The 25338-nt window shown below is 47.6% G+C and overlaps 1 protein-coding gene across 2 annotated transcripts in view; it reads left to right on the top strand.

Moving 5' to 3' along the window:
* The window catches only part of CYSTM1 (cysteine rich transmembrane module containing 1), a 53895-nt gene that overhangs the window by 19316 nt on the left and 9241 nt on the right, over positions 1–25338 (top strand). The window contains exon 3 of one of the 2 annotated variants that reach the window (XM_081137317.1): positions 20925–22006. The exons of the other annotated variant lie outside the window; for it this stretch is intronic. Within the exon in view, the coding sequence (XP_080993443.1) occupies positions 20925–21034 (110 nt within the window). The 3' untranslated portion in view covers positions 21035–22006. Of the gene's footprint in view, positions 1–20924; positions 22007–25338 lie in introns of those variants that run through there. 2 annotated transcript variants of the gene reach the window in all.

The raw sequence follows: 25338 nt of genomic DNA, 5'->3' as shown, positions 1-25338 counted from the left end.
ATTTGCATAATATATCCACCCCCTCCAAGACCACCAGGTATCTTATCCAATAACTATATTGGCTTGAAGTCCAGGATGTCATCATTTAAGTAGTCTATATGTAGATAAGGCCTCTAACCTGCCATGCTGCTTCCTTCACTTCCCAACCCTCATTCCCACTCTGCCCCAACCTACACATTCCTGGAGATCAAACAATATTACCTCCTCCCTGAAGCTTTCCCTTATAAATTTCCACACCTCCAGTAGAATTCACCACTCTCATGTGCTTCATTCATCTGCACCCTATACAGACTTCAAAGCACCTCCTCTCTACATATTCAGTTAGTTTTTGTGTTCTGTTTAGTTTACCTCCTTAATGTCTGAATTCATTCATCCTTGTCTCTTGCTATCTTGGTTTAGGCTTTCACCATTTGTGTTAGTCAAGACTCTTAAGGCTGCAAGTGACAGAACCTCAGCCTTAAATATTAACCAACAGAGAATCATCTTGAGAAAACCCTGCTACAAAAAAGGAAGAAAAACAACATTCTTTTACATACAGGAAGCTAAATCTTATCGAAATAAGAGTAGGGATGTTGTGTAAAAAGGAACTCAAGAAACAAAAGCACTTGGCCAAGAAGAATGTGAAACTGACCTCAGCCAAGAATTAGGTCCAGAAGACCCTTTTGGACAGCCAAGTCCTACCAAACCAGAATTGAAGGCTTTTTGCCACAGGTGGAAGTTTGACATAATCTTGGTTATCTATTGCTATCTATCAAACCACCCCAAATCTTAGAGATTCTGAATTTGGGTAGGGCTTGGCAGGAAAGCTTTATCTCTGCTCCCCATGGCATGTACTAGGACTGAAACATACATGATAACCAGTGTGCTGGGTTGAATATGTGTCCTTTCTACCTACAAATGAGACTTACTGGCTTTTTGTTTACAGCATATCCAAAGGGGTGCTGTTGGTTTGTCTTACACCTGCAATCCAGAGGCAGAAACCGCGTGGCTTGGCAGATACTTCAGAAGGGAGAGAGGGAGGGGAGCATGAGGGCAGTGTTACTGCTGGGAGGGGTCAGAAGAGACCCATGCTGAGATGCTGTTATCCTGTGTGTGCCCAAACCCGTCTTGGGCCTCTCCACTTCTATTGACTTTGACCTTCTTACTTCCCTTGAAGTTCAGCCTATTCTGTCAATGGTTTCAGTTTTGGTGAAATCTTATACTTCTGGTTCACATAACAGGAAATTATTCTTTCAAATAAAAAAAAAAAAAAATCCCGTGTCTGGCATCTCTCTTTCCCCCTCCCTCCACATGGCCTTCAGTGTGGCTGGCTTGGGCCCCCTCACAGCGCTACAGCCTCAGGGAGTTGGGCGCCTTCCATGATAGAGTGCAAAAGTGGAAGCTGTCAGGTCTTTCTTTGAAAAAACAATCAAAAACCTTTTTATTAACTTCTAATTTTGAAACAATTTCAGACTTACAAAAGCATTGCAGAAATAGTACAAACAACTATGTATACCTCTCACCCAGATTTCCCCAAGCCTTACATAATGCAATGTAATGATCTGGCAGGCTTTTTCTTTTCTTTTTCTTTTTTTTAATATATCTTTATTGATTTCAGAGAGAGGAAAGGAGAGGGAGAGGGAGAGACAGAAACATCAGTGATGAGAGAGTCATTGATAAGCTGCCTCCTGCACGCCCTCAGCAACCTGGGCATGTGCCCTGACCTGGAATCGAACCCCGATCACCTGGATCCTAGGTTGACGCTCAACCGCTGAGCCACGCCCAGCCGGGCTGGCAGGCTTTTTGACTACCCAGTCTCAGAACCAAGTCTCAGAACATTACTTGCATCACACTTTGATTGGTCAAAGCAGCCACAGGTCTATCTAGCATGTGTTCTAGGGGAGGGGAAATAGACTTCACTCCTTGATGGGGAAGCGGCAAAGCCACATTGCCAAACGGCATAGGGTTGGGAGACCTTCAGGAACACTGCCACAGGTCCCAGTGGTGATAGGTGAACTCCTGTCCAGTGAAGCATTCTAAAGAACAACACTTCTAGGTTCTTGTAAAAATGTTATAGTAACAACTGTTTAAAGTTAAAAAACACCACAATATCTCTAGTCTCGTATCAGAAAATAGGCAATCTGTCTTTTTAAGGAACATTCTGTGAATTGGTTAGAAAGTCATGAAAGAAGAGATTTTTTAATTCTGTCACCAAAATTAAAATGATTCCCACTCAGATACCTTAAACGATCAAAAGTGGGAAAGTCCTCAGATGATCACCCAGGTTAATCACCATTCCAAGCTCATGGCAGACAGTACTAATCATTTTGTGGTTCTTTCTGCTAAGCCCAAATGTGGCTTCAGCCACTGTAATAGGCTTGAATTGTTAGGTGAGAGGAAACCATTTACTCTTCCTGCTGGGCCAAGGTCCTCTTTTTAGAGATATTCAAAGTGAAGCCCAGAGAGGTATAGTGAGTTTCTATATCAGGCTGGGAAAGTCCTGATTCCAAGCTAAGTGCATATTTCCTGCTGCTGCTTTGCTCTATAATCCAGCACAGATTCCACAGCAATTATCAAACACACAGCAAAAGAAAATACCTGCTTTTCAGCCCATTCCCTCTCCTGTCTCCCACCACCTTCCAAACCCACAAACACCTTGTAATCACAGCAGGGCACCAGTTTCCTAGTAAAAACAGTAAATGGAGTGATCAAGCTGGATTCAAACCCCCCAAACCCTAGGACCTGACAGGTTACTTAACCTCCCTGGTTTTAAGTTACCTGCCTCTCCTTGTAAGCTTCAGGAAGGCAGGTTTTTCTCTGCTTCCCCTCTGCCTCCAGAGCACCTAAAACATGTATATGCTGACACATGTATATGCTCAGTGCATGTGTTGCATGAAGGGACCCTTCCCTTACTGTTTAACTCTTTTGAATCCAGATATTGGGTTTCATACATGCTCTTCTGGGTTAGGACTGTGATACCTGGCAATGTAATGATTTAAAATAAATTCTACTTCAACAGAGTCCTTGGGTTGCCCCCATGGAGATCAAAAGCCCAGTTGGCCTTTGCCTGGGTTTCTAAGCCTGTAGATGGGGAACTAGAAGTGACCCTATTATGGTTCTTTGTAACTTGAAGAAGCGAAAGCAGAGTGCCTGCTCCAGGAGCGCCTTGCTGGGTCACTGGCCAACCACTGAGGAGTTAGAAGTGGCCTCTCCTTTAGTCCGCAGTCACTGATGGGAGGGGGAGGGTGGAGGGTAGCATGTCTCCCCTCCATGCTTTCTTGATGTCTGACACTGCTCTTATTAGCGTGAGGATGGAAGAGGAAGGAATGTAAGCGTCTGGCATCTCTGGCTAATTGGCTTGGGGAATGGCATTGCAGCTTGGCTTGTTCAAGTCTTTCATGCCTTCATCAGAAACTCTGATCAGGCATTTTTATTGCCCTGGGAAGCCTTTCTAACATAAAGTTCAGCTCAGTACCTTCTTTCTTTGCCAGGTATCAGATGACAGAATGTCCCAGCAAGGACTCTGCATGGTGCCACCAAAAGCCGCATTGGCTTAGGAATCTAGGTTTAGTTTCTCCAGTTCCCCAGGCTTCTGTTTCCTTATCTGTGAAACTGGGATTACAGGAATGTGGTGAAGAATAAAGGAATATGCCTTGTACAGTTTCTGGGACCTTGATGGCATCGAGGGAGTTAGTTCCCTTTCTCAGCCCACAAAAATTTCTGAACTTTTGCTTGTGGGTGAATGGGGATGGTGAAGACAGGAAGCTCTACGGGAAAGGCGGGAAGACAATGACTGATGATCATTCCTGATCTACCCTAAGAATTCCCACTGGCCTGAGGCAGCCCCAAAGTCATCTCATCTGCCGTGTAAGCCACATAGCTGGTCTCCCTCTTCTTGCCCCCTGCCATCTTCCACCCAGACCCCCTAATAGCCTCTCATGTCACTCGGATGAAAAGCCAGCATTTTTACAGTGACCAGCACGGCCCTCTGTGAGTGGGCTGTCCCCTATATTACAGAACCCAAGTTTGTGTGCCCGGCGCCTCAAAAGGCCAAAACCCAAAACAGAGTCTGGAGTAAGAAGTGAATTGACAGAGAAGGTACCATCTAAGAAGATGGGAGACTTAATAGTGCCTCAAATCCCTCTTGTTCCCTGGACTGGGTTAAGGGTTTGTAAGGGGTTAGGGGGACCAGGTATGCCGAAGTGCTAGTGGGGCAAGTTTTAGTTGGAGGACCTTGAAACTTGGCCATTTATGGTAAAGGGGCATCAGCACTGGATCCTTCTGGACAGTGGACCCTTCACTTCTGAAAGGGCCCCCGTATGCAGGTTCTGGTTATATCCTGGTCTTTGGGCCCCGTGTATGTATGTGTGTAGGGGCGAAGGGGGGCAGGTGGCAAGACTGGTTCCAGGTGCAGCTGGAGATCAAAGTTCTCTTCTCTGCACATGCTTCTGCTGCATGACCTGCAGTTTTGGTCTCTGTGTCTGAAAAACAACTCGGCATCTTGTTAGACAGGACAGGACCATTTCGAGCTATTCTGCAGTTACATCTGCTTCTGCTCCACCTTCACAGGCTGCCCTGTTCACTCACCAGGCCGCTCCCCCACTGGGCCTTTGTCTTTGCTGCTGGGTCCCTTCCCCTCTGCCTTTAGATTGCCTCAGAAATCCATGCAGCTTCTGTCCTGTGTTGGTTCTTGCTAGGCTGTCACCTAGTCAGGAAGGCCTTCCGTCCACCCCCCTTCCCTCCACCCCACTTAAGGTAACACCCCAACTTGGCTGTCTCTCCCCTGTGCTTCCCACCTCTTTCCCTGCTGGTGGTTTACGTGTTCCTTGGCTGCCTTTTCCTCCCGCTGGAATATAAACTCTTTGTGCTTCTTCCCTCTTGGCCTCCTACTTTATCCTGGTCTCTGTCTTCCTCGTGGGAAGAGTTGACCTTCTTGCCAAATACTCTATATCTTATCCTCAGTTTATCTTTTTTCAATCCATTTCACCTCCATCCTTCCTCTCGCATCTCTTAGCACATAGCCCGTTACATTTATTTGAATCTTCTAATGCGCAAATTTCATGGAATTCTTGGAAAAGTGCCCTTATATCTCACATGGGCCTGGGCCAGCATCTTTAAGACTGTAGCCAGGCCTGGCAGAATAGAAACAGTTGTGGTTTCTGGCCCAGCAAGTGGGTCTAGACACAAATATTCTTTGGTGTGAGGAAAGAGACGGATCCAGTGGCCACAGGAGGGAAGTGTAGGGAGAGGGAAGAAGAACAAGAAAGGAGTATGAGGTGGAGAAAGTACGGTTCCTGGGCCTAGTACAGTAACTGGTAGGTAGTAGGGCTTCCAGAAAGATCTACTGAAAGAATGAATCCCCAGGGCCTGTGCAGATAAAAGCGCAGAACCTGGGGACAAATGGGAGAGTTGGTCTGATCCAGCCTGAACTTGGCCCCTCAACTGGGAGAAGACAGGCTGCTTATGGGGTCCTCCTGGGGTTTGTGGCTCTTGACAAGGGCTCTGACATCAGCTGTTTCTCTCAGCCTTTTCTTACCCCAGAGAGGGCACAGACCTCCATGATTCACTGAGCTTAGAACTTGCTGATCCTTGCCTTGGAGGGGAGCCTGCTCCTCCTTACATTTTGCAGAGTTCTGTTGGCTTCTGTTTCGTTGGGAGGCTTTGCTGCTGGCCTGGGTTCCTCTGCCACAGGTCAGAGGTTTTGGTGGAGCAGTTTCTCACCTAACCCTTGAACATGCCGTAGTAAAAACTCTGCATGCTAAGGGTTTAAACATTTCTTTTGTCTTCCTGAATAATTTGGTATTATTAGAATAAAGACCAATATTCCAAAAGGCGCTGAGGCCCTGCTTGGTTTGCCCTGCCACTCGATTCCTCAGCCTTATCAGGCCTCTCCTCCCACATGACTTTCGCAAATGGTATTTTCTCTGTATGGCTTGGAAATTTTTTTCATACTTCTCTTGGCTCAGTAAAAGTACCCCCTGTTAATCCTTTCTGTCTCACTCATGTGTCACTTCAGTGACACTGAGTGATGCCTTCCACCCCCAGTGTGGCTCAGCTTTCCTGTCCTTCACAGTTGTACCTTGGTCTGTCATTTTACAGCCCTGGCTCTTATAGAATAGGTCTTCCCTGCTCTCTGAAGGCTCCTTGATAGCAAAGACCTTGTCTAATTTGTCTGACCACTTGATTCTCTGGTAACTGCTTGCTGAGTGATTTAAAATGAAGAAGAGTTTGCCCAGCCGGGCGTGGCTCAGCGGTTGAGCATCAACCTAGAATCCAGACAATCGGGGTTCGATTCCCGGTCAGGGCATATGCCCGGGTTGCGGGTTGCAGCCGATCAATGACTCTCTGATCATTGATGTTTCTGTCTCTCTCACCCCTTCTCCTTTCCTCTCTCTGAAATCAATAAAGATATATTTAAAAAATAAAAAATAAATAAAATAAAATGAAGAAGAGTTTAGAGATATGCAGGAGAGAGGACAGGACAAGATTCTGGAATAAGCTTTTCAAGTTGTTAAACTCTGCACTTGAATTTGCAGAAAACACTGCACTATTTTTCCCTCCCTCACGTTACCCATTTTTTTTGGTCTGGGATCTGAGGAGAGCATTCACTGTGTCTCAGGGGTTGGAGCACTGTTATTATGCTGGCAGTCAACATATGTGAATCATCAGAACTGATGTTATCAGACTAAAGGGGTCCATGTGCCTGAGCACATCAAAGCCCAATAAAACGCAGCCAGAGTCTGCAGCAAAAAAGAGATTTATTCGTTAAGGAAATGGTGCCAAGCTTGGAGACACAGATAAGCTAGCATTCTGAAACCTGGCTCCCCATGGGCACTAAATATGTTACCATTTCTAATTAGATCTTACTCAGGTGCTCTGTGTACACAATCTTATGTAATCCATACAGGAGTCCTGGTGGTTTCCCATTTTAGAGATGAGGAGACTGAGATTCAGAGGGACGAATGAATTTGCCTAAAGTCAAGTAGTAACTCACTGAGCTATGATTTGAACCCAGGTCTGTCTGATTTCAAACTGTATTCTTAACTTTTAGACCTTTTGTATCCATTGGGGAATATCCTTAAAACACTTCGAAATTAGCAATTACAAGCATTGTTAACAGCAGTGAAGAAGGGGGCTCTATGAGTAAGACAGTTCTCCCCAGGGACACTCAGCTGCAACTCTTCCTTTCTTGTCACAAAAGTTTATGAAATTGGTCTTTAGTGAGTGTGCTGGGCTCTTAGCACCAACTTTGACTCTCAGTTCATGTACTTGTGAAGTCAGGCTTTAACTCGGCAGGTCTGTTCGGGTAGGCCCAGTGCTTCTATGAAGTCCCCTGGTGACTGCACCAGGTCTCCTGGACCTGAGGGTTTGAGGACACTGCGGGGGGACCTGTAGTCTCCTAAAGATGGCCTTGGGTATTTCCATCTTCTCAGAGAGAGAGACAGTCTGTTTTAGTCAAATACTTTATGCAAAACACACTCTTTTGCTTTTCAAAAGCCTTGGCCTGCCCAGCACTCTGGTAATGGAGTATGAAAAGGCAGCTACTCTGCACAGATCCAGTTTACTCAGCTGGCCGGTGGGATGGGCCAGCGCCGGCTGACTGGGAGGGAGCGGGCTGGGCTGGCCAGACCTGGCCGACAGGGGGAACAGAAGGTGTTCGAAGCCTTGCCCTGCTTCCAGGCCAGTTTGCTTCATTGTTGTAATCCCCATGCATCCAGGTGCAGCCTGGGTTTTCAGCAATAATACTACTTTTACTCAGTCTCAAAACAGAACATACATATTCCCTTCACTTCTCACATAAGCTTTTAAAAGTTAGATCCTCCCTGTGAGTGTGGGGTCACTTAGGGTGACAGGGAACTTTCCTAGGACTTACCCTTCCGAATAATAATGAGGCATTAGCTGTGCTGGAGGGGCCAAATCTGGGATCTGTGCACGGGCAGTGTGGCACGGGGCCCATAGACACCTGGCTCCAACTTCCCAGTGGTCAGTGTGGTTAGCCACGGGGGAGAAATCTTTATTCTGCTTATATTGTGGCTCCCCAGAATTGAGATGTTCTAAAACGTGGGATATGTACGACAGAGGAAAATTGTAACTCAAATGCTGACAATGAAGATGTAGATTGGTGTCCACTTCACCAATGAGGACTTAGCCCGGCAGGCATAACACAGTGTGGTGACCAAGTCCAGCACGATTAGGGGTCAGAAGAGTGGCTTCTCCAAACCTTAACCATGTGGCTCTGCTCTCTCCCCCAGGCACCAACTCCTGCATCACACCTGGGTTCTTGTTTTTAAAAGAACTTTTTAAATTACAGAAATCTCTCTTTCTTATAGAAAGAAATAATACCCATAATTTTGCTATACAAAGATAGTTAATATTTTGGTATAAATCTTTTGGCATATGTTTAGTTTTTGTTTTGTTTTTATGATGCAGCCCCTTTTTGAAGTTCAACTAGTGTGTTAATCTCTATCCAGGGGCTATATTGGCAGCTAATATCATGCTATATAAAAGCGTTGTTTGGTGGGTTTTGTTTTATTCTTCATTTTAAATTCATGAAGTCTGGGCATCCTCAGCAGCGTCTTGGCCGCATAGAAAATGCAAGTCCTTGCTAAGGAGCCATCAGTGTTCATGGAGGGCTGCGTTTCAGGTGTCAGTCTCAGCACTGCCCATCATGCCAGGTACCGCCTGCCCCCACCCCAGTCTAAATTATTCTTGTTTTTAAAAATCTCAGTACAGTGGAAAGCTCTACAATAGAGATTGCTTTTCAGTTTAGCCTTTTACCTAGTTTATAGAAAAACAGCAACAATAATAACTATAATTTATTGTCCGTTTACTTTGTGCCTGGCACTAAGCAAGCTGCTTTTTGAGGAGTTAATCCTATAATCTTTATAACAGTCCCAAGAGGTCAGTGCTGTTATTGTCTCCATTTTCAGGTGAAGAAACTGAGCCGCTGAGAGGTTAAGGGAATTGCATTTTACTTAAATGGACCATACCAAGTATAGCAGGAGGCATAACCTGAGTCCAGCAAACCTGTATCTGCAAGAGCTGGACTGGGGGTTTACAGAGATGGAGAGGACCTGGCTCCTGCCTGCTCAGCTGAGCTGACAGGCGGGCGGGGGCTGCGAGACCCTTGGGGACAGACCCGTGAGTGGATCATGGAAGTATCTGTGGCCTGCCCTGGTTTTCTGCTCTTTCAGACTTGCCTCAGCTCCTTGAGGGAGTGGCTCCCTCCACCAGGAAATATGGACTTTCCTGTGGATTTGTGGGAAATCCTTATCAGCCCTCAGCCAGGGACCTGCTGCTATCAGGGCTGCAACTCTTTTGGTTTTGAGAGGCTGGGACTGCTTCCCTCCTCTTCCCCTGCTGGGCTCAGTGGCTTTTTCTTCATTTTATCAAAGGCGTCTTACGGGTCCAGGCTGGGATCCTGTTAGAAAAGGTGAGGCACTCCCTAGCACCACCCTTACCCATTCTAAGCCTTTAGACTTCACAGGTTCTGAAGCTGGAGAGGGGAGTAGAGCCCTCCCCCACCCTCCACACATAACACACACATGCACACATATGTGCACACACTCACATGCACATAAGCACGTGTGCACACACTCATGCACATGCACACGTACACACGCATTCACACACGTGCATGAGCACACACATTCTTCCTCTAGAAATTGTACCTGGCTTGTGTGTGGGGACGTGAAGAACTTTCTCCTTGGGGTCTCGGGCATCAGCCCTTTTCCCAGGGACACACCTACTTAAAGACCATAAGTTGGAAATAGCCTAGGAAAGATTGATGCATTTCCCTTAAAGGAAAAAGTCTCCATTAGAATTTTTTTTTTAGCAGTGTCTTGGTTCCCTCTGAGCTTTTGCATTGACCCTTGAAATTAGTTCATTTGGTAGCCTGGGAGACCTCGTTAGCTGGAGGATTTTAGGGAGACTGTACAAGATTGTATCTGAGTTCTTAATGGAGTAAAAATAGATTTTTGCTTTTGGGGGGTATGTGTATTATGGGCAGTTTATGAAGGATCAATGTTCGTCTCCCTTCCTTCCCTCTGCCCCTGAACAAAGCCCTGTCCATGTACCCTTGGGCTGCTGTGGGTAACCACGAACTCCTGAAGGCTCCCGAGGGGTCCCCCTCTACATAAGGTGTCTTCTGTGACTGTGGGGCCCCCTCTCCCTGGCCCAGGCCAGCTCGGGACCCTGAGCTCCCTTTGCTCGCTTGACGCTCCCCTCAGACCTCCTCCTAGTCAGACTGATCCCTTCTGGGATGAAGTGATGGTTCCAATGCCAGGGATGCCCTCAGCCATTTCAGGAAGGTTCACAATGAGCCAAGAGCTCTTGAGGGGTTTCAACTGGCAGAAGTAGGGGTGACTCCCATCCTTAAGAACTTAAGGCTGGCAGGATCTTCATATTTTTATTAGTAATGCTTTGCTGTTGCATCTGAAAATAGCTGGTAGCCTATTTACAAGGCAGGCCGGAAACAGCTCTTCCAACTGAGGTAAAAGGTACAAGAGAGGTGGTTCATTCAGTTGTTCACTCCTGCATTCATTGGTTAATTCATTTGTTCCGTGTCTCCTATATGCCAGGCCTTCTGAGCATGCCCTGTGCAAGACTAGGGGCATAGAGTGGTAAGTGACACTGGAGTCTTCAGCATTTTATGCAGGTAGCATCAGGAGGGAAGTGTCAAAAGGAATTCCTGAACAGGACATTCCCTGCTCAAGCATGCAGAAAGGTAGTAAGGAAGGGGTTGCTGGAAGGGTCCTTGGTGGTCACCGGCTCCAGTTGCTGACATGGTGGGTGCAAGTAGTTAGGATGGCTGTGGTTTGAACATCACTGGGAGACAGTGCCCCTGCCTTCCCGGGTTATCGCCCAGCAGCCTGGCATCCACACGGACTTGGGCTTAGACAGTACTTACGGGAAACAGATGCCTCTTTTACCCCATTTCCATGTCTCTGGTTCAGTCTTTAGAAAGACCTCAGTTCATTGTGTAAAGTGAAAAACTATCTATAGACCTCCGGCTTCACATAGTACTGGCGTTGCCCCCAGGTGTCTCAGCAGTGAGGGAGTCCTGCCGCCTTCCTTTAGGCCCCTGTCTTGGGAGTAGCAACAGTAGCTCACATATACTGAGGACCTGCTGTCCACTAGTCACCAGCCTGTACGGGTGAGGTTATTAGTCCCTGAGGAACCCAGTGGGGGAACAGGAGCTGCTGCTATCCCCATTTGACAGGTGAGGAAACCGAAGCTGGGAGAGGTTGTCATACCCTCAGGGTAGCATTGAGAGTGGACCTCAGGGTATCCAACGCCAGAGCCACCTCTCCCTATCTCTAAAGTGTTCCTTGGCGAGCTGTTAGGCCCAGGAGATTGGGCTGTGCTTGTGCTGCATTCTGGGGAGGGCCGCTGGCTAGTGATGACAGCAGGGCTGCAGGAGTGCCCTAGCCTGCGTGTGCCGGCGTCCGGAGTCTGCTGAGAGTCCCTCTGTTCTCCAGACTGGTGGCACTATAAATAAACCCACCACTTTGGGCAGCTGAACCCTGCTCAGTGGATGGGAGCAATGAGATGCCTTCTGTTATTTCTGACATACTGAGGCTCCCTGCACACCCACTGCACCTCATGGCTGACCTCACTTAGTTTCCCACTGTAGGGTTTTATCACAAGGATTAGCCTGCCTCTTCCTGCTTCTGTGGAAAGGTGGTTGGTTGGTCATGATGTTGAAGACTTTTTTTCATCGAGCTTTAGTGACAAGTTGACTAGAACTGGTCGAGTTGCCCGTGGAAGGAAGTTGCTTCCCTAATCTCTGGCCCTGTCTTCCAAACTAACAGAGTCACAGTCCTCTGGGCCAGGGTACACATGCACATGCACACGCACACCATCTCTCTTTCTCCTCTGGGGAGGTCTCTGGCCTCACATTTGTCAAATGACACTCTTAGTGTGTGAGGTGGTGGTTTTCAGGACCCTCTGTCATTGACTTGTGGGTGACTGTCAGCTTGTTACAGAATAGCAGGTGTTGTGAAGAACCTGGCAGAGCCTAGGCCCCTGCCTTCTGTCCAGAGCTCTAAGGATGACCTTTGTTACTCTGAAATGGTGGGCAGTGCGCTGCAGGGAGTAGAGGGCACGGGTGGGCACTTACAAGACCTTACAAGTGAGGTCTGCCTCAAATCACTTCCTCACATGTTCACTGAGAGTGGTCACCCTGTCCCGTCCCTGACCTTGGAACTCACCTGCACCAGGCGTCGAGACTGAGGTGCATTGAAGTGAAAACACAACTACTTTTACTGTCACAAAATTAAGCCTGACAGTGGAGGAAGAAGACAGCCTGGGTGTTTTGCATAAGTATACCTGCTAGAGCTGTTAATCAGTAACGCAGGAATCTGGTGCCTGCTGAAGCCAGTTGTGGTCTGTGTACCTAAGATAACAACACACTTTGTGTTCGGTAAAAACGATATGGCAGTATTTGCATTGTTAAAAAACCCAGCGGGTACTGTTTGAACGAGACTCCGGAGGCCGGCACTCAGTGTGAGTCACACTAATATTGCCGATAACAGAGCAGCCTGTGCCTGTCTGTGCCCGGACACCAACTGGTAGAACCCAACAGCTACCTCCTTGGTGATCCCTGCCCACTTGGGCAAGTTCCAAAGAGCCAGCTCCCCTCAAAGTAACCTCTCCGTTTTTTCCCTGTAATCTAGTACCTGAAAGCCATGAAAATGATAGTTTTCTTATTTCTATTTAGCTTCCAAAATCATGGCAGTCATCTTATATTCAGGGGCCACTCACTGACATTGGGAATCTGTGGTTTCTGAGTCTATTTTTGTTACTACTCTTGCCTTTTCTCTCATTGCTCTGTTCTCATGATTCCAAGCATCATTCCTTCTGCTCAGCAGGGTATGAAATAACAGATCGTGCAGTAATCATCATCCCACCATCCCTCCTTGGGGCGAGGGGAGTCAGGCCATGATGCCTCTATCAGTGAGGAGAAGCCAGGGCTGCAGGAGCTGGCTGTCGCAGCCAGGGCCAGTCTCCAATGATGTCCATTTCTGAGTGAGCCACTCACTAGCCATCGTTTTTTAAATTTCCTTGTGTTAGCATAAGGGGAGAGAAAGGAGAACAGGGCAGTAATAAGATCAACACTCCTCTGTCCTTAGCTCACTGTAAGGATCTGCCCTGACTTTTAATCTAGTCATGTTTATCATTGGTCCCAAACAGTGTGCGCTCCGCTCCCTCAATAGGACTTTGGCTCTTTTTCCAAGTGGTCTGTGAGCTGCCTGAGTTGGGGAAGATGTCTTTTATTCCTGGAATCCCCTGCAGGGTTGGCTGTGTCAGGAAAATGAGAAGTGAGCATGTGAGCGGGGAGAGAGACCCAGCAGTGTGTCAGCAACAGCGGCTCCTTTCTCCTTCAGCACATCCCGGCTTGTGAGATAGCTGGAGCAGTCTGAGAGTCTCCGGGCAGGGGCGCAAGTGGGCACACAGGCAGGCAGAGCGCACTTCTGGGTAACTACGATGTACCTTGAGCTGGCTAGAGTCCAGGCTGGCCCCAGGGGACTGCAGGGTTAATTCACGCTACCAAACCGAAGATCTGAAACTGCTGCGGAATAGAATGTGCCTGAGCCACGGGCAGACAGAGTGTTACTGCTGTGAGGCTCAGCCCTAGTGTCTTTCCTCCTTAGGGTGTCAGGTATCCAGGATCCTGAGGAGTAAGCAGAGGACACGATGTAGGGTTCTTGTGGGTATGGTAAAATACTGATAACATAAAAGTTATCATTTTAACCATTTTTAAGTATACAGTCCAGTGGCATTTTACATTCACATTGTTATGCAACTGTCACTTGAATATCCCAGAATTGAAACTCCATACCCATTAAACATTAACCCCCCTCCCAAGCCCCTGGCAACCATACTTTCTGTCTGTGAATCTGACTGCTCTCAGTACCTCATAAAAGCGGAATCCTATAGTATTTGCCCTCCTGTGTCTGGCTTATTTCACTTAGCATAATGTCTTGAAGGTTCACCCATGTTGTAGCTTGGGTCAGAACTTATTTCCTTTTTAAGGCTAAATATTCCATTTGTATGTATAGACCACATTTTGTTTACTCATCCATCAATGGACACTGGGTTGTTTCCGCCTCTTGGCTCTTGTGAATATCCTACTGTGAACAGGGCTATGAACAAATACCTGTTCAAGTCCCTGCTTTCAGTTCTTTTGGGTAAGAGCTTTCAAACACAGGAGCAAGGTGTTTGAAGGTCGGTTTCTGATGAATCACCCTTCTCCACTGAGGGCTAGACCTGCAGACCAAGTCAGCTTTACTCACCATCTAATTTTAGACTCCAACGTAACCATAACTGGTTACTTGTAACATCATATTTCATTTTGACACTTGATAGGCTTTCACAGCGTTACAATTCCAGTTTTATATTTTACCTGCCATTGACAACACTTAGTTGTGATTGTGGGGGCACCCTTGTCACTCGGAGGTGGGCATGGCACTAGGCACCGCACCTTATACCAGCTGGCTGGCTTTAGGGGTTGCAGGCTGTCACTGACTTTGCCCCTCCTGACCCAGTCAGGCTGATCTTTTGGCCTTGTCCCCAGACTAGGACAAGGCTGTCTTGGGACCTAAAACCCTGAGCCCACTGATAGCCGAGGCAGAGGCTACTTGTCTTACACGCGCGGAAGCTTTGTGCAGGCATGGTAGTTCCTTCCATGTCTGCTGGTTCTTGTCATCTGTTTTCATTTCATCCAGTTCTTACATAACATTTAGCATGATTAGAATTATATGTAATTTTTTTCCTAGGGAAAGTAGAATCTTTTTCTGAAATACCTTGGCATTCAGAGTTGCCATGAGGTCTGGTTTGCCCTGCATCAGCTTAGAACAGTCTTAAGGCCCTCAGATTGGTGAGGTGGACACACCCGGGGATAATGGGCTTTTGATGGATTTAGCTGTCCTGACATGGATGTCTCTCTGCCTTTGGAAAAGACTTCCTTCGGTTGGCACCCCTCTGTATTTGCCAGACCACTTAGGAAGTGGACATGGCTGGTTGTGAAATTCTTACCTTGATGGGCATGTGGTTATTCTCTACGTTAATTTCTTATTAGAAATTCTCCAAACTCACAGATGAGCCAACTCCAACCTCTTCTGCATGGTGAAGGACACTAAGAACCATCACCAGCGCCTCAGTAGACTTTGAGCCCATGATATGGTGAGGACCTAGACTGTGGGCCACATGACCTTATGAGTAGGCCAGGGACCCTGTCTCTGTCACTGCCCACTATAGCTACCTGTCCCTGCCTAGAAGGCTTTTGGTGCTGCGTGCTGACTGCCCCCGCGTGCTCCTAGTTCCTGTCCACCCCGTGCTGCCCTCCGGGTGTTTCGGGCCATGTGGAGCAGCTCGTGGAGAAGACCTGTACCCTGCACTTGAGCTCCTAGTCTGGTTGGGGCAGTTAGAAACCCTGGTGATAAACCAGCCATTTCTGAGACAGTCCTATTTTCTCGCTCTGTTCCAGGCACACGAGTGAAAACCTTGCTGGCATACGAAGGGGAAGTTTCGTGTGTACCCCAAAGCTCTGTTCTGGGCGCTTTACAACATGTACTGTTCTGTAGCCCACCTTTTTCATCTGAAGACTTCCCTTGGGCCCACTTCTGTCTCGGTGCCACATTCTTCTTAAGGGCTGCTTGATATTTCTTCAGCTGTTTTCGAAAGATCGTAGTGATAGTGTGGTAGCAGCAGTTCAGAGTCAGAACCATCTTGATGGGCTGGACTCAGTCGGGGAGGCTTCTCTGAGGAGTTGCTGGGAGCCTCTGGGTGCAGGTACCCTCCAGCTCGGCATGCGGAGGAGGAGGGAGCCTCTGCTACCTTTTTCTCTCTTCTCACGCTGACTGTTGCCTTCTACGGCTCAGGCACAGGGCTGCAGGGGTCGGGAGGGGATAGGACAGGAGTCAAGTGATACTTGTTGCCAACGCATCTTCATTTCTTTGGAGCCTCACTGCAGATGCCACTACCAACCCCGCTTTTTACAGGTCAAGACACTGGAGATTAGAGAGGCGAAGGGGGCCCAAGTGGGGGCCAGCTGAACAGGAGCCGGAGCCAAGAAGGAAGGAGGCGTGCAGACGAGCCTGAGCTGGGGATGAGTGAAGGCCCACGCACATGTCTAGTGCGATGACCGCCGTTTTAGTCCCCTGCCGGTTGCCTTATTTGGGTTTTAGATGCTGAAAGATGAAGGCAGGAGTTCGCCAGACAGCAGATAGATGCTTCTCAGAGGAGCAGAAAGGTCTGTGTCGGGTGTGGAAAAGCCTTTCACACAGCGACCCAGCCTCAGGCAAGGTTTCCGACCTAAACCCTGGGAGGGGCCCACTAATGAATCAGACAGCTGTCCTGTAGCCAGCATGGATGAGAGGGGACACTTTTCTGCCCTGGGGCAGGCGAGCCACTCCTCTGGCAGGGAGAGAAGAAAGGTTGTTTGAAGGGTGCTCCTCCAGCTCCTGGAAGCTGGCTGATGTCTCTGCTCACCGGCGTCAGTGTGCTGGGGAAGCTAAGAAGTGGCAGATGGTTTAGGCGGGTGCCTGAGAGACCCACTGTGCCGTTTCCTGCCAGGGTGAGTAGCCACAGAGCCTGAGGCACCTGGGCCTTCAGTGCATGTGGCGGGTTGTCACTAGGCAGGATGCAGGTCTGTCTGTGGCACTTGGGTCACAGCCTCTGTTGCTGTCCTGTTGGTTCTGGTGCTAGCTGGGTCCCTCTTCTGTCACAGGCTCAGTATATCAGTTCCCTGTCTCCTGCCCTGGGTGCTGCTCTGTCCTGAGCCCTGTCTGAACTACACAGTCACACTTCTCAAGGATGTGACCATGTCTCCCCAACCCTGGACCTGGGTTCTGATACCATGTGCTTGGTTGAGGCCAAACGCAAGGTGAAGGGACTGTGTGTGTGCACATGAGTTGAGGTGGGGGCAGGACCCTGAGTTCCTGGCAGTTCACCCTCCAGCATGCTTATGTTCTCCGGCTGTGGGTCTCCTGGAGATGGGGGCCTGGCTGGCTCTCTTCCCTCGCTCCCTCAGGCTGGCCCTCTGTTACCCCCAAAGAGTGAAGGCCTCACTAGTCGTGCAGGCCCTTTGCTCCCAGAACAGCCTATGCTGCCTCCTCTCCTCTTGCTTATTTCCAAGGCTTCTCCCCAGAGTCCGGGTGAGCCCCCCTCCTCTCTACCTGACTGGGTCTGTCTACAAGAGGCCCACTCTTTACTCAGTCAGGGGGAGAGTTCCCCCTAAAGGGTCATTGTCGTTTGAATAATAGTAATAACATCAATGAAAACATTGACCGCTTTACAGTGTGCTAGGCACTGCTAAGTATTTTACATGTCTGACCTCTTAATTTTCCCAGCAACCCTGTGGAGTATAGATTACTAATATTGCCCCCTACTTAACAGCAGAGAAAACTGAGGCAAAGAGAGGTGGTCACTTTCCCAAGGTTACATGGCCAGTGAGTAGATGAGCCTGTCAAATCCAATTTGATGTGTCTTATTAAAATCTCTCTTCTGAAATCCTAATTGTGGTTTCTCCCACTAAATCAGAACAGCGTCTGGGAATTGTGCTCTGGGTTGGAGTGACAGTATCAGGTAGGGAGGGTTCCTTCCCTGCTTCTCCCCAGAATCTGATGAGAACCCGCTGCCTATCTGCCCTACACACACACACACACTCACTCACTCACACTGCTTCTGGCTGAACCTTGGGTTTCTGGGAAGAGATGTTCCTGGGGCCAGCTTTGGTAAGGAGGAGGTCTGGGGATGTGGGACAGAGCTTTTCTGAGAGCACAGCTAGTGCCCCCTGCAGCTTGTCATTTTGTGTGTTGAAGGGCGGGGCAGTCTCTGACCCCCAGAGGGATGTGCTGATGCCCACCTTGCACACTGCCACCCTCAGCGCTGCTGGGGGTTCAGGACGGCTCTGTGTCTGCTGTGAATATAGCCCAAGTTGGCTCCTGCCTCCTTACAGCAAAGCTGTCCTCACCCAGCTTTCCAGAGACCAGAGTTCTGCAACTACCACCTCCAGGCCTTGGTGCTTGAAGTCCAGAATTCCAGCACATGGAATTAACACTTTTCTTTGGATTATTAGTCAGCCAAGTACTAGCCTTCACACTGTGCATGTGCCTAGAATTGGCTTCCCTGACTCCTGAAAAGAGCTTCCCAAAGAGCACTCAGAAGTCTCCTGATAGGAGCTCTGCTGTGTGAGGCTGTCAGGGCTGAGCTGTGCTGTGCTGAGAGGCAGCCTTCCTTGTAGGTTGATCCGGGTATTGCAAAAAGGAAGGGAATTTGGCTGTGAACGACCTGAGGCCCTTACAGGTAGGGCTAGGTAGCGGGGTTGCTGATCGTGGCTGGATACAGACCCATGGGATCCATGCAATCTGGCTGTAAAGAGTCCAGGTGGCCAAGGAGAAAGTGTAGGAAGGAGGAGCCCAGATGTTTTTGAGCAAAAGAGTGCCATGAAGGACAGTTTAGAACAGTGGGAATATGCTTACCAGCGTGGCTAGATCTGCAAGCGTGAGCCTGCTGTTTAGTCATGTGTATACATGCTGTTTTTAAAATATAAATATATTATTGCCCTCGCTGGTGTGGCTCAGTTGGTTGGGCTTCACCCTGTACACCAAAAGGTTGCTGATTCAATTCTGGGTCAGGCACATGCCTGGGCTGCAGGATCAATCCCTGGTAGGAGGTGTGCAGGAGGCAGCAAATCGATGTTTCACTCTCATGTCAAGGTTTCTCTTTGTCTTCCTCTCTCTCTAAAAATCAATATTGTTAAGAATAAATTAAAATATGTGTACTTACATTAAAAAACAAACAAACTGACATGTGAATGCCACCTTCTAGTTGATTCTGGCCACACCATGGAGCCCCTCGTGCAGTTACCTCCTCTGTACAGTGGGACTGTGAAAGTGTGGGGCTTTACAGACTTCATCTGATGACAATGAAAAGAATGATGAAGGTTGAGTCTAGGAGCAGCAGGCAGGTGCCTGGGCGGAGGAGGCTTTGGTCCATGTCCCAGCAATCGGGGGGGGGGGGGGGGGGGGGGTGCAGAGCCGAGCAGAAATGTGGAGGGGTTATTTCCAGGACAAAGGAGGCAATGCGCCCAATGAGTGTTGCCAGTGTCAAGAATAGGCCAAGGGGTGGGGTAGGCACTGCTTTCAGGGTCAGATGAGTAGGCACTGACTTTCCTGACACAGGAACCATTGAGGGGATAGGCTGGCAGAGGTGGATAGCAGCAGTGTGGGGCCTCGCAAACAGAGGGACCCTGCTGAGGAAAGGAGAGAAGTGCCTGATGTTTGCCCTGACAGGCGAGCAGAGACGGGGGAGTGGGGGCTGCTGAGGGACCTGAAGGTGGCTCCTGGAAGACCATTGAACCCTTAGGGTTTGCAGAAGCAGATACTGACTATACCTGCTCCCTTGGAGCCCTCTTTCTCCAGGACCCAGCTCAGGTGGGCTCCTGACTACCTGCTCAAACCTAAACCAAACCCAAAGGGGAGAAGTGAAGAGGCTGGGGTTGGTTTGGTAAATTCTGAAATGCCGCCAGCTGGTATGACTGGAAGGGGGGACATGCAAAAGGAACCCTGGCAGTGGGCTGGTTCCCTGCCTCACGGGGCTCAACCTTAGGAATTGCCCAGTGCGGGGGAGCTCTGGTCTCTGAGCTGGAGGGAGGGGCCCAGCATTTGCCCAGGGTTGAAAGCCAACAAGGCTGAGGGAGGTGTCAGAATCTCATGGAAGGCACATGTGATAGGGACTACAGGTCACAGGGGCCAGATCAGGCCACGAGAGGAGCAAGAATAACTGGGAGCACAGGTTAGGTGGAGCTGGGCCGAGGGTGGTGTCTAGGTAACAATGACATGGGAAGGCAGTCCAGGAGTGAGGCCAGTTCCACCAGGGAGCCCAGTCCGGACATTGCCACCTACTCCCAAAGCCCCTGGAGCTAGTACTTGTGGCAGAGGCTAGAAGAGGCCCAGCTTTGAGTGTGGCTCTGGAATCAGAGAAAAATGTAAACTGTACAGTAAAAGCCTCTACTTCTCCCCACACCCTGACCTCTAAGTTTCTTGTATTCTTTCAGAACCTTGTGTGTATATGTGTTTGTGTGTATATCCTTTCATTGTGCAAGTAAGACAGTTCACTGCTGTATACCGTGCTTTTTCCCTCGCTTAATTTATTGGCAGCAGGAAAGAGCCACCTCGTTCTTTTTCATGGCTGATCCGTATTCTACAATGCGGTATGCAGTGATTTAGCAATCAGCCTCCACTTGACATTGAGGTTATTGCTAGTTTGGGGTTCTTTTGATACAGCAGCAATCGCAATGTACACCTATCTTTGAACACTGGGAGAATTATTTTTACAGAAAAATCTGTATCCTAGATACAGATTTTCATGGTCAAAGTTATGTGTACCCCCCACACCATTCTCTTTCAGAGGGTTTCTACTAGTTCACACTCATTCAAAAAGTGTTGAGAGTTTTAAATGGTGATAGTAACACAGCGCTGTTGTGAGGATTAAATGAGATAATGTATAAAGCTTTCAGCCAGTCCTGCCACGCCAGGCCTGGGCTCACTGCAAACTGGATCACTGGTCAAACATCAAGAAAGGTGCTGGTTTGGGTTTCAGAGAAGGGGAGGTGGCAAGAAACAGTGGTCTAACAGTTGCTGAGCAGATGTCACCTTTATTTACACATTCAAGAAATGGTGTGCCAGACACTGGCGTGGGACTGGACCAGTGAACCAGGTAGGCGTGGCTCCCACCCTGGTGGAGCAGCAGTCTGGAGAGGGAGGGAGACAGCCAACATGTCTCCACTGATTGTGTGCTAAGTTCTATCAGCACAGGATGCTGCTGCTCATATTGCCCCCTGACTGGGTCTCTCTCTCCCCTGCCCTTCCCCTCCCCTCCCCTCCCTATCCCACCCCTGCCCCTCCCGTGCCCCTCCCCTGCCCCTCCCCTGCCCCCAGTGTACGTGTTGGAACGGGAAAGGAAGAAGGACGACACAGGGTGTCAGGCAGCCTTGGCTGCATGCTGGGCCGCCCTCTGCTGCTGCTGCCTCCTGGACAACTTGGACTGAGCAGCCAAGACCCAAGTGCTTCCTCCAGGCGTTCTGCCTCCTACAACTGGAATAAACAACTAGTGCTGCATGATTTCCATTTTTTCTTTCTTTGAAAAATGCCTAATCTACAGACTTTTAAATTTTAGCACCTGTGGTGGGTGTGAAATGGTATCTCACTCTTCCAACTTACCTTCCCTAATTACTAGTGACCTTGAACATAAAAATATATAATTTTGGTGATTTGCTTTTACAAATGTTTTTAATTGCTCTTATATCTTCTTAGCCCCTCCCCCCCCATTTCTCTGTCTTTTCTTACTGATTTGTAGGGAGTGTTAAAATATTCCACACACTATAATATTTGTTACTTTTGTAGGTTTTTAAATATCTTCTTTCTCAACCTTTCTTATTTAAATGTCATATTTATCAATCTTTCCTTCATGCTTTGTGTGTTTTAATCTTTAAAAAATAATCTAAGATCATAAAGATAAGCCTGTATTTTCTTCTAAAAATTTTCGTAGTGAATCTTTAGTCCACCTAAGTTTATTTTTAATCATAGTATAGGGTAAGGTTCTGGTTTTCTTTTTCCATTTTGATAGTTCCAACACCATGTATTGATTAGGTCATCCTTTACCCATTGGTTTGAAAAGAGATTCATCATATACCAAGTTTCCATATGCAACTGGGCAGCTTCCATGTAGAAACAGAAGTCTGGTTTGCTCAGTATCTTTTCCAGCCCCAGCACATGCCCATTTTTCCTCCTTAGATTTGGCTGTTCTTTGCCTTTCACTCTTTAATCTGGATTTTAGGGTGAGTGTCAGTTTCTATAGAAAACCGCCATGTTTGGCTTTAACTGGGATGACATGTACTTTACAGAGTAATTGGGGAAAGAGTTGACGTATTTACAGGATTGTCTTCCTATCATGAACATGCTATCTCTCCACTTATTTGCCTTCTTTTAAATCCTTCAATAAAGTCATATAATTTTCTTCATATAGCTTTTGCATATCCTTTGTTGGTTTTTAAATTGGATTTCTTCTAGGGTACGTTATAGTTTTAATGCTACTGTGAATTAATTGCTTTTTAAAAAATACATTTTTGGTGAAAATAACTTATTCACTGCAGCGGGTCACATATTAGAAGATTCTAACCCAGTTTTGTCACAGCATCACCTTGGGGCACTATATTTAAAAAAAAAAAATTTAATATGCTTTTATTCGTTTTTAGAGAGAGGGAGAGAGAGAGAGAGAGAGAGAGAAACATTAATGATGAGAATCACTGATTGGCTGCCTCTTGCACGCCCCCTACTGGAGATCGAGCCAGCAACCCAGGCATGTGCCTGACCTGGAATCTAACTGTGACCTCCTGGTTCATGGGTCGACACTCAGCCACTGAGCCACTCCAGCCAGGCTTGGGGCACTTTAAATTGGAAGGAGCATTTCATCAATCTGCCCCTTGCATATTCCAAGGGAAGCACCCTCAGTCTACAAGGACCCACATTCATTCAGTAAACACTGAACAGCTTCTGTGTATCAGGTGATGGACCACATGGAACAGACCCCATCTCCGCCCTCATGGGGCTGACACTGTAGGGAGGGAACCAGACATTAAATAACCCCACAGGTAATAATTGACAGTCTATTTTCCTATGAAGAGAAGATATGTATTGCTATGAAAACATAAAAGGGACCAGCTTACATAGTCTGGGAGGGATCTGAAAGATGAGTGTTAATAGGCAAAATGGTTGTAGGAAGAGCAGGTGCAAAGGCCCAATGGCAAGAGAGAACATGGCTCATCTGAGAAAGTAGAATCGGTGTGGCAGGGAGCTATTGGATGTTGGGGAATAGATGAGAAACAGGCAGGAGCCCCGGTTAGGGGTTTTGATCTTTGTCCTGTGAGTGGTAGGAAGCCACTGAAGAGTTCAATAAAAGGGGTGACATCAAATTTGCATTTTGAGAGAGCCCTTTGGCGTCCATGTGGAGAATGGTTTAGAAGGGGGCTCAAGTTCGCATGGTGGTGATGGAGAGACCTGAGTGCATTTGAAATATTTGGAAGTGAAATCAGCAGGACTTGGTAATGGAGTGGGTATAGGGATTGAAGGAAGGAGTCGGGGATGACTCCTGGGCTTTTGACTGGAAGTAGGTGCCTGCCGGTGGTATTTGTGGAGGTTGGAAACAAAAATAGGAACCATGTTTGGTTTGGAGGAAGAAAATGAAGTTGAGCTCTGAACATGTTAGATCAAGGTATCAAGGTGACAATTAGACATTCAAGTGGAGATGTCATGTAAGCTTGGAGCTCAGAGGAGAGCTCGGGCTGGAGATATAAACGAGGGAAGCATTGGCATATTGGTGGTAACTGGAACTGTGGGAGCGAATGAGATCAAGTTGGGTAGAAATGTGGAGAAAAGAAAAGGTGGCACGTAGGTCTGAGCTTTAAGGAAAACTGAAGTGGACCTGTAGGCGATGGACCTGCAGTGAGTCAGGGATGGAAAACCAGGAAATGGGGTGTCCTGAGAATGGAGAGGAGAATTTAAGCAAGGAGTGATCAGTGGCATCAAATGTTGCTAGGAGGCCATGTAAGGTGAGACTCAGAAATGTCTATTGGACTTAGCCACACTATTACCAAGGAGGGGTGGACTTCTCTCCGGTTCCTGTTCTGTGAAGGACACCAATAGAGGAAGGCGGGACTGCTAGGACCAGAGACAGGGCTCCTCAGGTCCGGAGGAAGGCAGGCATGTGCGTAGGCGTGAAAGAGACAAGCTCAGAGGTACAAAGAGCTGGAGAGAGGCATGCAACGAAACGTAAAGTTCTAGAAAGTCCAGACACCAAGTAAGGGAATCAGGCTAATGTCCCTCAGCTTTGAATCTAGACAGAGAAGATACTGCTCCTCAAGCAGAATGTGTCCCCTGGAGTGGTGGTTGGAGGGTCCATCATGTAGATAGCCAAGCACATGACCATCCCTACTCTGCGGACGCCCTGCTAAACAGCAACAGTGTAGGTCCTTCACGACTACCATTTCAGATTTACTGATAGTTTTCTGATTTTTCTGATGTTTTCAAATGAAACCACATACAATTCCAGTATGGGAAACATACTGTGGAACTGCAGTTGAGGCAAGAATGTACCATCCCCTACCTTTTTATGGAACCCCGGGGACCTGAGGAATAGTACATTTGAAAGCCTTTGGTCTTTTCAGATTTCCCAGTACATTTGGCCAAGCCCAGGGAGGTTCAGGCTGGATGGGTTGCCCTGGAATATCCTTCAGGGATGCTGCCTCACAAGCGGAATCGGGGTGTAATTGCTGGTGTATCCTGTTGAGATCTGGAGGGTACCTTCTTGCCTGGTTACTTCCACTTTTTTGGCGATTATAAATTTATGTGCAGGATTTTCTGTGAACATAATTTTCATCTCTGAGGGGAATGGAATACCCAAGAGTGGAATTTCTGGATATGACTAAGAATGTGTTTAGGAAACTGCTATTGATTTCCAGAGCGGCGGTACCATTTGTATTCCTACCAGTGAGGGGAATGAGTTCTGGTTGCTCTGTATCCTCACCTCTACTTGTATTTTTTCCATGTAGCCATTCTCCTAGGTGTAACAGTATCTCTTTGTGGTTTAATTTGCATATTTTAAATGCCTGATGATGATGTCATGGGCTTGCTTTCCCTCCTTGTATCTACTCTTTGGTGTCTGTTCAAGCCTCTTGCCCACTTTTAAATTGAGTTCCCTTCCTGTGGAGTTCTGAGTCTTTAATATTAATTCTAAATACAAGTCCTTTGTTGGAGATGATCCCCTTAACAGTGTCTTCCACAGAACCAAAGTTTTAAATTTTGACTAAATCTTTTTCTTTTCTAGAGCATACCTTTGTTTCAGGTCTGAGAACTCTTTGCCTAATCCCAGGTCATGAAGATTCTCTTCTGTTTTTGTGGGGTTTTTTTTAAGTTTTAGTTTTATGTTTTACATCTAAACCTATGATCCACACCCTGGCCGGTGTGGCTCAGTGGTTAGAGCATCAGCCTATGGACTGAAAGGTCCTGGGTTCGATTCCAGCCAAGGGCATGTACCTCTGTTGCAGGTTTGATCCCTGGCCCCATGTTGGAGGCAACCAATCAATGTCTCTCTCTCACATGGATGTTTCTCCCCCTCTCCCCCCGCCAAAAAAAAGCAATGGAAAAAATATCCTTGGGTGAGGATTAAAAAAAATAAATCCATGATCCACTCTGGGTTAATTTTTATATAAAATGTGAGGTTTAAGATGGTTGAGGTTTTTTAGTTTTTTGCATGCCAATTTTTTCAACATTTGTTTGAAAAGACCACCCTTTCTCC

The sequence above is a fragment of the Miniopterus schreibersii genome (genome assembly GCF_964146895.1).
Source record: "Miniopterus schreibersii genome assembly, chromosome: 4".
Taxonomy (NCBI): Eukaryota; Metazoa; Chordata; class Mammalia; order Chiroptera; family Miniopteridae; genus Miniopterus; species Miniopterus schreibersii.
This window is presented reverse-complemented; position numbering and strand designations above follow the sequence as displayed.